The following is a 15574-nucleotide window of genomic DNA, read 5'->3' on the forward strand; positions in this document are numbered from 1 at the left end:
CGCTGTTTTTGCTATGCGTTTTCTTCTTGTACTGTGTGTTTTTGCGATAAGTTGAAAATAAAGATTGTTAAAAAAAAAAAAAAAAAACAATAGTGTTCAATTTGAGTTGCAAATATGTAGGGGGGTGCAACTGAGAACTCTCAAAATAAATCAGTACTCAGTTCTTGGTTTACTAAAGCATCTAGAGGCTAATATATGACCCTTTAACAGCCTCATCATCCAAAATCCAATACTTGCCAGTCTCTTGTTGGGTCACTACCCTGGAGAAATGTTTCTTTCTCCCGTCATTAAATTCCAGAGTTCATTAGCTAAATTAAAGAACAAACTGTCAGAACCTGGATACCCTGCTGGTGGAATTGTGCTTCCGAGAATGGAAGGTTGTAGTTCCAGTGTCCACCAGCAGGTGTCTACAAGGAACCAGCATCAGGTGGAAATTGATTACTGCTGGCTGCTGGTAGACATCCGCTGGTGGACACCGGAACTGCAATCGTCCACGTTGGGAAGCACATTTCCACCAGCAGGTGATCCAGGTCCTAAATCAGGGGTCTTCAAACTATGGCCCTCCAGCTGTTCAAGAACTACAATTCCCATCGTGCCTAGTCATGTCTGTGAATGTCAGAGTTTTACAATGCCTCTTGGGATGTGTAGTGCCGCAACAGCTGGAGGGCCGTAGTTTGAGGATCCCTAAATAAAGACACCTGAATGCACACATACCATTCTATACATTGTGACTACAAAAAATATACCCTTGCAGCTATATGTACCTATAGCCTGCCACCCCTAGACACTGGTCCAAAGGGGTCCTATGGCAAGCACACCTTGCATAAACAAATAGTATTTTATACTGGATGGTATGGAGAGTTGTACCATCATCACTGCTATTTAGCACTGCCTTCTTACAGGGAAACTAAAATGCATTTGGGTCAGTTTTATTTTATTTATATTTATTTTAAAACTTTGTTTTCTTTTTAGCAAACAAAAACATATTACAAAGGTATAATATAGTGAACACCTACAACACAAAGCACTATGGGTTTTCTATAGACAGAACACAGTAGAAGCTGTTTTCTTTCAGACTGTCGCTTGTAAATTGAATCTGTGATTGACCTCATCTGAACAAGGCAGAAAATGGGGGAGTTGCACATCTTCCTTATTACCCTGTGTGTATAAATTTGAACTTAACGCCTTCCCATCGAAGTAACACATAAAGGCGGCCTCACAGAAGTGAGCTTTTTTCCTTGCGCCACATATATGCGTATCTAAGTTTGTGCTGGGAGCGCGCCGCCCAGCATGCTCCTAGCACAGAGGGCACTGAGCCCCATACTAACAATTTGAACCTGTAACTCCCGTTTCCGGGTCACTTGATCACTGTGGTAGCCTCTGATTGGTTATAACAGTGATCAGTCACTGTGAAACCCGCCCCTGTGTTTCTCTCTCTGTTAATGGAGAAGAAAGATATATTGTATCTTTCTCATTCCTTGCAGAGAGGGAAAAAAATTAAATAAACAAATAATAAAAAATAAAGAAAAAGATTCCTAGATCAAGGTTTGATCAAGGTTAGTATTTGGGTCAAGTAAGGGTCAAAGGTCAGAATCAGTAAGTTTTGAGCATGATTTTTTTTTTTTTTTTTTTAATTAGCATTAGTATCAGTGTGTTTTAGGCAGGACAATTAAAAAAAAAAAAAAAAAAAAAAGCAAAATGCAAACTATTGCTTCAGGGCTGTATTATGGGTACAAACAACAAATAACATACACATATGTGGTATTGCTGCAATCTCGAGGAGCAGGGAAAACTATTTTGGGTTGTTCTTTGTTGGTAGGTTATGGTAGTAAAAAAAAATATATAGCTACATTTTAAAAAAAATGTTTTTTTTCTTTAATTATTTTGCGCCAGTTTTCCTTTGATAATAAAAAAAAAAATCAGGAGATATCCGTAACCATTTACTACCAAATGAAAGCCCAATTTGTCCTGAAAAAACAAGGTATATTCCACCTGGTTGCACAAAGTACAGTGCCTTGAAAAAGTATTCATACCCCTTGAAATTTTCCACATTCTGTCATGGTACAACCCAAAACGTAAATGTATTTTATTGGGATTTTATGTGATAGACCAACACAAAGTGGCACATAATTGTGAAGTGGAAGGAAAATGATAAATGGTTTTCAACATATTTACATATAAATACCAGTACCTGAAAAGTGTGGCATGCATTTGTATTCAGCCCCCTTTACTCTGACACCACCCCTAACTTTACAGAGGTGTACATACCACCTCTGTGTAATTTACTCAGTATAAATACAGTTGTTCTGTGAAGCCCTCAGAGGTTTGTTTGAGAACCTTAGTGAAAAAACAGCATCGTGAAGTCCAAGGAACCCAGCAGACAGGTCAGGGATAAAGTTGTGGATAAGTGTAAAGCAGGGTTAGGTTATAAAAAAATATCCCAAGCTTTGAACATCTCACTGAGCACTCTTCAATCCATCATCCGAAAATGGAAAGAGTATGGCACAACTGCAAACCTACCAAGACATGGCCGTCCACCTAAACTGACAGGCTGGGTAAGGAGAGCATTAATCAGAGAAGCAGCCAACAGGTCCATGGTAACTCTGGAGGAGCTGCAGAGATCCACAGCTCAGGTAGAAGAATATGTCCACAGGACAACTATTAGTCGTGCACTCCACAAATCTGGACTTTATGGAAGAGTGGCGAGAAGAAAGCCATTGTTGAAAGAAAGCCATAAGAAGTCCTGTTTGCAGTTTGCGTAAAGCCATATGGGGACACAGCAATATGTTGAAGAAGGTGCTCTGGTCAGTTGAGACCAAAATCAAAGTTTTTGGCCTAAAAGCAAAATGCTATGTGTGGCGGAAAACTAACACTGCACATCACCCTGAATACACCATCACCACTGTGAAACATGGTGGTGACAGTATCATGTTGTGGGAATGCTTTTCTTCAGTAGGGACAGGAAAGCTGGTCAGTTTATGGGAAGATGGATAGAGCCAAATACAGGGCAATCTTAGAAGAAAACCTGTTAGAGTCTGCAAAAGACTTAAGACTGGGGTGAAGGTTCACCTTCCAGCAGGACAACGACCCTAAACATACAGCCAAAGCTACAATGGAATGGTTTAGATCAAAGCATATTCATGTGTTAGAATGGCCCAGCCAAAGTCCAGACTTAAATCCAATTGAGAATCTGTGGCAAGACTTGAAAATTGCTGTTCACAGACGCTCTCCCTCCAATCTGACAGAGCTTGAGCTATTTTTCAAAGAAGAATGGGCAAAAATTTCACTCTCTAGATGTGCAAAGCTGGTAGAGACATCCCCAAAAAGACTTGCACCTGTAATTGCAGGAAAAGGTGGTCCTACAAAGTATTGACTCCGAGGGCTGAATACAAATACATGCTACACTTTCCACATATTTATTTGTAAAAAAATGTTCAAAACCGATTATAATTTTTCGTCCACTTTGTGTTGGCCTACCACATAAAATCCCAATAAAATACATTTACGTTTTTGGTTGTAACATGACAAAATGTGGAAAATTGCAAGAGGTATGAATACTTTTTCAAGGCACTGTAGTTGTGATGATATGTACGGTTTTACTAACACATGTCAAAGTTGCAAAATTGTGCTTAGGCATTTAGATTTGTTTTACCCTTAGCCGTGAAGGGGTTAACTTATTAAGTTCTGCAAATTATTATTATTTTTTTTAAAGCTAAGGTTAGTTTCCTAAACATGTAAAATAGAAGCCGCAGCTTCATCTGCTAGCAGGACAGGTAAATATGAAATATCCCTAAGCAATATTTTTTAATGATCATAAATTATTTTTGAACATTTCATATTTTAGTCCTTACCATGATAGATAAAATATATATGTACAAACCCTCTACACATGTCAAATATTCCCAAATCTCAGACCTAGCTGACCCCGTCCTTCACCTTTCCTACTTATTGTTGCATAATATCTATAGGAGGGCTCCTGAATATACAGAGCAAACATCTCCCGGCTGTCCTACAAAGGAATCAGCCTCTTACCTATTGATTACATAAACCCTTCCCTGTACTAAACACTCATTGGAGGCTGATAAGTGCGCTATCTCAGTTTGTTTAGTTGGTTTTACACCCCACCTATGTTAGTAAAACATTTGTTCTGATCTCTGCATGACTTTAAGATTTGCTATTGTGGTCAGAGGTGTGCAGCAGAGGAATTTTCTGCATTTAAAGTTATCTGTTTGGACAGAATTTTTTATTTCCTCGCAAATGTTATTTAATTTTCTTTTTTTTTCTCTTTAGTTTATTTTCTCAAGGTAGTAAACAAACATTTAGGCCCCTTTCACACTTGTGCGACCTGAAAGTCACGCAAATTTGACGTGACTTGAAGCAATGCCTGTGTAATCTTGGACTACTTTGAAGTCACTGCAACTTGAAGTTGCACAGATATGAACAGTACTCATTGGAAATCATGGGGTATGACCATGGGCGCCTGTAAGGGGGGGACATTTCCTGGCCTGCTCTAAAATGGGATCTATGGGGACCCTGCTCTAAAGGGGATCTATGGGGGACCCTGGCCTGGCCTACTCTAAACGGGGATCTATGGGGACCCTGGTCTGCTCTAAAGGGGATCTATGGGGACCCCGGTCTGCTCTAAAGGGGATCTATGGGGACCCTGGTCTGCTCTAAAAGGGATCTATGGGGACCCTGGTCTGCTCTAAAAGGGATCTATGGGAACCCTGGTCTGCTCTAAAGGGGATCTATGGAAATCCTGGTCTGCTCTAAAGGGGATCTATGGGGACCCTGGTCTGCTCTAAAGGGGATCAATGGTAACCATGGGCTGCTCTAAAGGGGATCTATGTGAATCCTGGCCTGCTCAAAAGGGGATCTATGGGAACCCTGGTCTGCTCTAAAGGAGATCTATGGGAATCCTGGCCTGTTCTAAAGGGGGTCATATGGGTTAAGTATATATACTGTTTATATTCTTTGCAGGGAAAAACTGATAGCACACGCAATATAGATGAAAAGGTAAGACTAAAGAGGTATCTATGGGGACCCTGGCTTGCTCTAAAGGGGGATCTATGGGGGACCCTGGCCTGGCCTGCTCTAAAGGGGGGATCTATGGGGACCCTACTCTAAAGGGGATCTATGGGGGACCCTGGCCTGCTCTATAGGGGGATCTATGGGGGGGAAAGGGGCTGAGCATGGGTCACCTTAAAATAATGCTCCCCCCTGAAAAAAGTTCTGTGGACGCCCATGAGTACGACTTGTCATTCGATTTTGAAGTCCCGAGTCACACGACAAGTCGCAGGTGTGAAAGGGGCCTAAAAGTTTAACTTTAGCCAATTTATTTTTTAGTTTTAGACAGGGTTCTGTCAGGTTTTGATTTATGTCTGCATCTCTATGGAGGAAGGTTTACCTCACTTCCTGTCCCTGTGACACCCAAAAAAGCAGTGGGAGGTTACAGTTGTCACCAAGAGAGGAAGGCTCCACAGAAACATTGCCAGGGGTGCTAATCCTTCCCTATACTTCCCTATTGCATACAAATAGCAGATTACTAAGCGTAAGATCACAGCGGGGTAACATGAAGGTTGATTATTGTCTTTTACTTGACAAATAACTGAATACAGAACAGACTTACTCCTCCATGCCGGTAAGCAGCTGCAGTTCCGTTGACACTGGATGTAATCCCTTTTCTTGCAAAGAAGCTAAAAGACAGATGAATGAGTTCATTAGATCTACACTTTTTCACGTTAAAATGTCTTTTTTTCAAATCTTTGAGAAACAAAAATGTATATCATATTTTTAGAAACCATATTTATTAAACCAAAATGAGAATTATATTGGTGAGCGTCCTGGATACCCACAACAGAGTACACTGCAAAGTCTGTGATTGGATAGGGAAGGAGTAGCAGAACACTGATCAGGTCACCACTCTTCCAGACATGGGAGTAAGTCACACATGTGCAAGTCACAAGCAAGTCTCAAGTCTTTACTTTCAAGTCTCAAGCAAGTCCCAAGTTACTGTGGTGAAAAGCAAGCAAGTCAAGTTGAGTCCCTGCTAGAAGTCAAGCAAGTCAAGTCATTTATTTTGGTCAAGTGACAAATCAAGTCAAAATACTGATCTACCCCAATTTTCACCTTTAAATCAGTTAAAAGTCAGTGGTCAGGAAAGGTTTTGTTTTATTTTCAACATTAACAAAACTGCTTTTGTGCTTTTTTCTTGGCACATTAAGGCTCGGTTCACACTGATGCGATGCGGGAAGGCTGCGAATTCGCAGCCTGTTCCCGCATCGCACACGCACCCCCGGCAGTTCACACTGCCATATGCGATCCGCTGGGGGTGTCAATGTAATCTTAACGACACCCCCAGTTTGATCGCATATCGCAGTGCGATCGTGCAGTTCGCACAGGATCGGATCGCACAAGTGTGAACCGATGTGCGATCCGATCCTGATGCGGCAGCAAAAATGCCTCCTGTGCGTGTTTGCTGCGGGTGCGATGCGAATTTAGCCATACAAACTGTATGGCTAAACTCGCACCGCTCAGCTGATCGCATGTCATGTCGGAGCAGTGCGCTCCGACATGACATGCGAACCCCGCACACGCAGTAGTGTGAACCGGGGCTCAAGAAACACTTTGAATGCCCAAACAGCTCAAAATCCTTCCTCCGGTCATGTTTCATCGCCACAGTCACTAAAAACATGTTAAGTATTTCTATTGTTAAACAGCCAGTGTCCTAAAAATCAGAACATACTGAGGTGTTTTAAGTGACTGTGGTGTCAGAAACATAACAGCATATTCATTTTGCTTTAACACATCTTGAGAAAATGCAAATATTTAATAACTTAAAAAAGTAAAGTCATTTCGAGTCATATGTCTCAAGTCAAAGTCAAGTCTCAGTCATGAATACCAAGTCAAAGTCAAGTCGAGTCTTTTATTGAGCAAGTCTCAAGTCCTCAAACTGGTGACTTAAGTCTGACTTAAGTCAAGTCATGTGACTCAAGTCCCCCACCTCTGCACTCTTCTCTCCTCTGCTGTACACAAATAACAGAAGGCAGGGCCGCTGATAAGGCAGTACAACCAGTCCTGTTGTACTGGGCCCAGGCCCCATCAGCTAAACAGAGGGGCCCAGAGCAGCTTTTTCATTTCTGCCTCAATAAATTAATTGATTTACTAGACCACACCCTCACTCCTACTTGCCTACCAGGGTTTAATTAAATTTCCCTGGGCCCCATCGGGTTAACAGAGGGGTCCAGGAGGTGGGAGCAGAGGAGGGACTTTTTTCCATTTGCAAAGCGTAGGCAGATAAAGTCAGTGCTTTTTTTCCGCTGCACCCAGAGGGGTGTAGGGGGGCCCCGTCAGGAAGGCTATATGGGGCCCCATGATTTCTAATAGCGGCTCTGACAGAAGGATACTATAAAGACAGGTTTAGGTACTTTGCTAGCAACTAGAATAAAAAAAGCAGCTTTTCTCTCTCTCTCTCTCTCTCATATTTCTGTCTTTTCTTTCTCTCTCTACACGCACTTGAATCCTTTAGGGTTCTCTACCCTTAAGTGGGGGGCTATCCGGACCTTAACACGTTGTTCTATTATTCGGAACACCGAACAGGTGTTCACCCATGCTAGATATTGGTCCGTACACTCATGGTTGGCATTACTCACACGCACTGATAGCTCCTCTGAACATATGAGTACCCTCCGTGTCCCCATCATTTGGCTGTTCATGTTACTGTTGTCATTTTCAAATTTAAGCGTTACATGGCTACTGTTGGGTTATCTGTGTTCATACTTTGGCCTGCCGTTTGGTGGCTCTACTTGTACTCTTGAATGTATGCCCATTTATTCTCTGTTACTGTATTTTTTTTTTTTTTTTTTCATCTCAATAAAATGTTAATTGAAAAAAAAAAAAAAAAGCAGCTTGCTTAGATGTCTGAATGGGACTTCCAACCTATTTTTTAGCTCCGTGAGTCTCGGGCACATGAGCGTGCTCCTATTTATTTGATGGAAAGGTTTATGCTATAGTTCCAGTGTCTCCTCTACCCTGTCTATTTATGAGAATCCACAGCTCTGAACATCCGGACAAGCCTCTTATCAGGTACTACACTGGAGTGATGCAATACAGGACACCAGAATGTTGGGTATAAATGTTACATTCTGCTCCTGCAATACCCCGGGTTTGCTACTACATCAAGGTATAAGGACTAGGGATAATTTTGATATAGACCTAAAGTGGATGGAAATACGGGGGATCATTAGGTGAAAAAGGCAGAGACATCATGTATTCTCCTGCTCTGTCTTGTTAAACGTTGAATATTTAATCTAATTTATAATCTGTCTCATAATGATAGACCTTTAACCCGACCGTCCTTAATGCAGACAAAACAGTATAAGTAGATCATGACAGACAACATTTTTGTTCTTTTAAAGGGAATGCATCGTTTTTGTATATAGTTCTTTATTATGCTCAGGATTAACATATTTTGCATATGGGTATTTCATATTCACGCTATCAACCAGCAATTCTAGAGACTTTTTCAAACGTATACCAGGCTAATTTTAGCTGTTATGCCTAAAGGATAAGTTCACCTTTCATAACATGTTACACCCATATTCAAGGTGTAACATGTTATTAATGCACCAGACCCCCCCCCCCCCCCCAATCCCCATTGTGAAAGCAAACCAGGGTTGTTCTCCCCGTGTCCGCTGAAGGAATTTAAAAAAGACATGGTTGTACAGGGCTCTGGCCCCGTCACTCATTCACAGTCCTCTGTAAATGGAAAACTACTAGGTTCGCTAGCCTTTGCGGCTGTCGGCTTGTAGTTTTCAATGAACTACCACGGTGCTGTGAGCGATGTGGTAGTTCAGTGAGTCTTCCTGTTAGAATGTATAGGCTTCCTCATACGAGGTATGAGCAAACCGATGTCTGACAGATCCGTAGCACACGTGTTGGCATTAGTGATCTGTTGATCACAGGTGCAATGCTTTACAGGCTCCTGCAACAAAAAATAATATATATTTTTTGTAGCACCCTCCTAGGTAGGTGCTAGTGAGAGACTATAGTTTTGGCTCTGTCTGCCTATCAGAGGAGCAGCAGGCAAAATCTATGTGGCTCTTTGCTTAACATGGAGCAGGATCTATGAGTTAGGTCTGCTCATGGTGCTCAGTGTGTCATTCATCCAGTCTAGGGAGTGTTTCACACTGGTCCAATAGGGAGGCATGTTGGACGGTGGTGGAAACCTGACCAATGGGCACACAAGCTTTGATACAGCCTCAGTGATTGGCACAGACTGGTGGTCTCAGCGCATTGTGGGGTGTGGTATAAAAGCCAGGAGCACATGTGCTCGGGGTCTTTGGCTGTTGAGCAGAGTCCCAGAGGTCCCCCAGAGGTTCTCTCCCTAGTGAGTAACTTGCATTTATATTTTTATCCCCCAAGTGCATTACCTAAATTTCTCAATGTTAAATCTCATTTGCCATTTAGTTGCCCACGCCAATAATTTATTCAGGTCCTCTTGTAAGGTTTCTATATCCTGCTGTGATGCTATTGCCCTACTTATTTTTGTGTCATTAGCAAACACTGAGATTGAGCTACTTATCCCATCCTCTATATCATATGTGTCAAACACAAGGCCCCCGGGCCCAATCTGGCCCTCCAGGTCATTTTTATGTGGCCCTTATATGTCTCCTGCAGCTGCAGCATTCACCTCATCTCCACCACCCCCTTGTCTCAGAAGTCGGCAGCAGAGAGGAAGACAGAACTCCTTCTTCATATCCTGCGGCTCTCTGTGCAGTTGCAGCAACCCCTCATCTCCACCTCCCCTGGTCTCAGCATTCAGAAGACTTCTGTCCTCCTCAAGACGCTGCACTTTCTGCTTCCCAGCTCTGCCCCCACTGTGATGTAAGGAAGGGTGGGGGACCCTTGACTCCTGATGATGGGGGGGCTCTTGGCATCTGATGTAAGGGGGGTGGCGCTTTGGACATTTAGTCCTACAGACACAGCCGGCCCTTTGAGGCCAACCATAATGCTGATGTGGCCCACAATGAAATTGAGTTTGACACCCCTGCTCTATATCATTTATGGAAAAATTAAACAGAATTGGTCCCAGGACAGAGCCCAGGGGTTACCCCACTAACCACGACAGACCTCTAGCCTGAGTACACGTTATTTATCACCACTCTTTGAAAACGCCCCTGTAGCCAGTTTTCTTTCCAAGGACAAACCCTATGGCCCATGCCTGTAGACTAAGCGTTTTTGGGGGGGGGCTGTATCAAATGCTTTTGCAAAAGCCAGATACACCATATCTCCTGGCCTACTTTTGTACAGATGGCAACTCACTGCCTTATAGAATGTTAATAGCTTGGTTTGGCAAGAGCGACCTTTTGTAAACCCATGCTGATTACTGCTAATGATACTGTTTGCATCAGCAAATTATTGGATATGGTCCAAGATTACATACACAGCTAAATGAGTTTGGGGATGACTCACACTCCCTCTCTCTCTGTTCTGCACAGGTGTGTAATGTTTCAGTTGGAGAGACACAGTCCTAAAGCAAAGAGTGTCATATGCGCTTTTATTTTGGAAAACCTCATTGGTGCCCTGAGTCTATCCTGTATTAAATGTTTACTTGGAATAAAGATACCAATGTTAAATACAAAGGCCTCAGGCACATGCATGTCTACAGGCCACTAGTGTAAAATCCCCAGAACTTTCCCACAGCCAGGGAGCTGCAGGTGCCACATACAGTAGCCCATACAAGTGAGTAGCTGTATGCAGCCATATTGGTGTAAACGCCAATGGCTTCTTCATTTTCCCGCACATGTACAACTTTTTTTCCCCCCAAACACAAAGGTGGTGCAGAGGCATTTACACTAAAACCAAAATCACCCCAAACCAATAAAGTTTGTTTTTATGGTTTTCTTGTGGCGTTAAGTCACTATATTGAGGTTAATGTAACAAGAAAATTTATATAGAAATTCAAGATGGTCTTTAACATCTCAAAATCATCCATAGTTATTTGTGTCCACCTGAACTTGAGATATTGAGCTGTGTAATTAAAAGGCTTTATGGACAGCAGCTAAGATAAGTCTGGTAAATGGGAAAATGAGTGTTGGGTCCTACCAGTTGCAATAAGCAGGACTTCCTTTAGCCCTGATTATAATAAATAATGCCTCGTTTCCACTGAGTGGTACGGTACGGTTCGGTTCAGTACGGTACGGTTCGGAACGGTACACCTTGCGTTTCCACTGCCAATAGTACCCTTTCATGATAGGCGTGGTGTAGCAAGAAAGCTGTGATCGACGATTCTCTGTCAACCAATCAAGTTCTGCAGAGTGTAGCTCCACCCTGTTGGTACGGTACTATTGTGCTTAATACCCCAACGAAAGGGTACCAAAAAAGTGGTACGGTACGGTTCGGAATTAGGGTACCATTCATAATGGAAACGGCATAAATAGCGTACCGTACCATACCGAACCGTACCAGAAAGCTCAGTGGAAATGAGCCATAAGAAATATGTATACGTACACACTATACACTTCCAAAAAGGAAAAGTGGACTCCAATATGGACCTCTCCATCAAGAACCATTGTCACCATCTATGCCAGTTTGAATTACCTGGGTTATTCTCACTGCCCTTCGCCCCTTTTCCTTCATTAAACCTTTCTCCGAAGAGGCTCTTCAGGATGGCGTTGGCTATGGGAAGCATCATGGCGGTGGAGGCAGTGTTACTTAACCACATGGACAGAAAAGCCGTGGTCATCATCATCCCCAGTATGAGTCTGCAAAATAAAAAGAAAAAAAAAAGGTGTCTACGGAGAGGATAAGTAGAGGCCAATCAGATGCTGCAAAACATGTAAAATTATGGGCTGCAGTTAAATGCATATATGTATACACACACATATGAAGAATTGCTTTAGACACCATGGCAAAGATTTACTAAACCTGGAGCATACAAATCTGGTGCAGCTCTGCATAGAAACCAATCAGCCGCCAGGTTTTTTTTTTTTTTTTTGTCAAAGCTTAATTGAACAAGCTGCAGTTAGAAGCAGATTCTGAGAGCTCCAGTTTTATTAAGTCTCCTCCCATGTATCACCGATAGCAGTCAATTAAATTCTTGTAGTGTGGGACAGTACCAGTGGGAAGGTATATGGAGAAGCACCTAGTAAAAAAAAAATCCTTATTTAAAGGATTTTCTGAAACATTTAATGGTTGAGAGCACCAGACATGGGGAAAGAGCCTCCCCCTTTTTCTGGGCTAGAGCAGTTGATGTCTACAGTGCTGTCAGGAGATGCTAGGCTTCAAGCTTTAACACTGGTCCCTTTGTGAATTCTGTTGTGATTGTATAAACGTCAACTGCTCAACCCCCGAAAATAAGTGAGGCTTTTCTCCCCGAAATGGGTTGGCTGCATCTGGTGCCATGGGCGTCCGCAGAACTTTTTTCAGGAGGGGCATAATTTTAAGGTCACCCATGCTCCACCCCTTAAAGCATGTTATACAGCACAGTGCTTTGCTGTGTAATTTGGCCCCTTCTATCACCTAAAATACCTGGCTGATCCTGCCTGGCTATGTCCTCCCCTCTGTAAACTGACCACGGTATACCTTGGCTGCTGAGCCCTGACACCGTGGTCAGTTTATGTGCCTTCGTCATCTGCAGCCCTCCTGTCCTCCTCTGTCGTCTCCCCACCCCACCCCCCCCCCTCCCTGCCTGTCTGCTCCTGTGTCAGTGCCCACCTCCCCTCCCCTCCTGCTGCTGTAGTTTCATTTAAAGTTTCATATCCTGTCTACAGTCTGTTTAATAATCCTGTGTGCCCCTGTGTCTGTTTTTTATAAAAATAAGACATTCTTTACAAGTATAGAGTGTCACTCGCTGCTCACGAGACCCGCCACCTCTCTCCTCCTCTCCTCTTCCCCTCCTCCTCCCCTCCCAACTGACATCAGTGAGGAATCCTTGGCCCCGCCCGCTGCAGGCAGCTGTCAGCCGGAGAGAGGAGAGAGCCGACGGGTCACGTGAGCGGCGCTCGGCCCTCTGAATACTGGTAAAGAACAGCTTATTTTTTTAAAACACAGACACACAGGCACACATGATTATTAAACAGAACAGACAGGATGGTATAAACTGGCTTAACAACCACTTAAAAGGGGGAGTTGAGATTCCAAGGGGGGGCATTTGCCCCCCCTTGCCCCTACCTGCGGATGCCCATGTCTGGTGCTCTTAATTATTAGATGTTTAAGAAAGTCTCTTAAGTAATATGCATTTTGTATAAGGTGCTGCTCCATATACATTCAAGAATTGGGTGCTTCCTTGGTTCACTTTCAGATAGGTAGCAGCTTAGGACCAGAACAGGGTCCAACCGTACTAGACTCCACTCATAGATTTGCTTATTTGAAAGTAAAATCATGGTAGATCTATTGGACCAATGTTTTCTCTTATTAGTCCAACGCTATCACACACATCAGACATCTAATAGGCTGAATGTTTCAGTTATTTCAGCAAACCCCTACTGATTTACTAAATGCAGACCAAAGCTGGGTTACTAGTATGATATAAATAAATTTTAAAAAATACAGTACCTGGCGGGCTGTACTCCCACCAACATGAGGACTTTGAGGGCAATCCGTCTGTGTAGATTCCACTCCTCTATAGCAGCAGCCATGAGCAATCCACTAAGAAACAGAAAGTTTGTGTCCAAGAAGTACTGCGGGCAAACCTTGCTGGAGGGGAGGATGCCCAGGAAAGGGAATAGCACTATTGGAAGCATGGCAGTAACCGCCAGAGGTAGAGCCTCCGTACACCAGTAGAAGGCCATCAGCAGGACCACAAAGAGACATTTTCCTTCCTGCAACCATAAAGAAAATTGGTTCTCATTTATTTACATATCAAACAATTGCTAGTTTGTTGTCCATATATTAATTTAAATGTATTGAAATAGTCACAAGCACAAAATCTCCTGCGCATGGGAGTGGGCCAACAAAGTGTTAATAAGCTATATTTTTATCCTGGCTTGTATGGATAAGTTTCGTCTTACTGCCCTCATAAGACTGGAGAAGTCTGGAACAAATGAAACCACAAAAAAGAGAAAGAGGGAGCACGACCTAGTGCATTATTCTAAAACCATAGCTTTCTTCTGAGGAAGAGGCTAGTCCTCGAAACGCGTCAGCCTATTAAGTCTGCACTTTCTTCTTTCTTATATGATGTACTGTGGACTAGGTTATGCTGTGCTATGTGATGAGGTTTGATGCAGTATAATGCTTACCACTTTTTACATTACTAAAGCAATGGTTTTAGGATAGTGCACTAGGTTGGTAGGCCCTCTCTCTTTTTTTTGTGGCTTCATTAATTTGAATACCCATTTGTTGCCCACATATTGTAATGATCACTCATTTGTTGCCCATATATTGCCATGACTGCCCATTTGTTACCATGACTGAGCTTTGTTACCCATATATTGACAAGATTATCTGCTTATGTCCCATGTATTATCATAGTTGCCTGTTAGTTGCCCAATAGAGTTGGGTGAAAAGTTCGAGCCGAGCAAAAGTTCGGTGAACACCCGAATTTGCAGGAGGCTCAGCGGGATGGTCGCCCACTGAGAGCCCCAAAATGCACTGTGCGCTGCACAGTGCATTCTAAGGTTTGCCTATTTAGGGCATAGTGAATTGCTGGTTGTTAAGGAGTGGGCCAGGAAGCCGGCCGCTGCGTCCTTAACAACGGATGAGCAATGTTCCCTCTAATTTTTTACTGTGCTGAGCAAATAAAAAAATTTCTGAGCGCAAACCTTTAGATTGAGCAATTGGGGGGGGGGGGGGGACGTCAATGCAGAGTGACCAGCTTGCCCCAATAAACTGCAGAGTGCCACAGCAATGCCCCCAATAAACTGCAGAGTGCCACAGCAATGCCCCCAATAAACTGCAGAGTGCCACAGCAATGCCCCCAATAAACTGCAGAGTGCCACAGCAATGCCCCCAATACATTGCAGAGTGCCACAGCAATGCCCCCAATACATTGCAGAGTGCCACAGCAATGCCCCCAATACATTGCAGAGTGCCACAGCAATGCCCCCAATACATTGCAGAGTGCCACAGCAATGCCCCCAATACATTGCAGAGTGCCACAGCAATGCCCCCAATACATTGCAGAGTGCCACAGCAATGCCCCCAATACATTGCAGAGTGCCACAGCAATGCCCCCAATACATTGCAGAGTGCCACAGCAATGCCCCCAATAAACTGCAGAGTGCCACAGCATTGCCCCCAATAAACTGCAGAGTGCCACATCAATGCCCCCAATAAACTGCAGAGTGCCACATCAATGCCCCCAATAAACTGCAGAGTACCACAGCATTGCCCCCAATAAACTGCAGAGTGTCACAGCATTGCCCCCAATAAATTGCAGAGTGCCACAGCATTGCCCCCAATAAACTGCAGAGTGCCACAGCATTGCCCCCAATAAAATGCAGAGTGCCACAGCAATGCCCCCAATACATTGCAGAGTGCCACAGCAATGCCCCCAATACATTGCAGAGTGCCACAGCAATGCCCCCAATACATTGCAGAGTGCCACAGCAATGCCCCCAATACATTGCAGAGT

General features: G+C 43.4%; 1 protein-coding gene across 1 annotated transcript in view; it reads right to left on the reverse strand.

Annotated features, from left to right (window-relative positions):
• SLC13A3 (solute carrier family 13 member 3) overlaps positions 1-15574 on the reverse strand; it is a 70252-nt gene that overhangs the window by 29983 nt on the left and 24695 nt on the right. Inside the window, exons 2-4 of the mRNA XM_082272978.1 lie at positions 13558-13823; positions 11602-11765; positions 5630-5696 (exon numbers count right to left, since the gene is read on the reverse strand). Of these exons, the coding sequence (XP_082129104.1) occupies positions 5630-5696; positions 11602-11765; positions 13558-13823 (497 nt within the window). The remainder of the gene's footprint in view (positions 1-5629; positions 5697-11601; positions 11766-13557; positions 13824-15574) is intronic.

The sequence above is a fragment of the Pelophylax lessonae genome (assembly GCF_965119305.1).
Source record: "Pelophylax lessonae genome assembly, chromosome: 11".
NCBI lineage: Eukaryota > Metazoa > Chordata > Amphibia > Anura > Ranidae > Pelophylax > Pelophylax lessonae.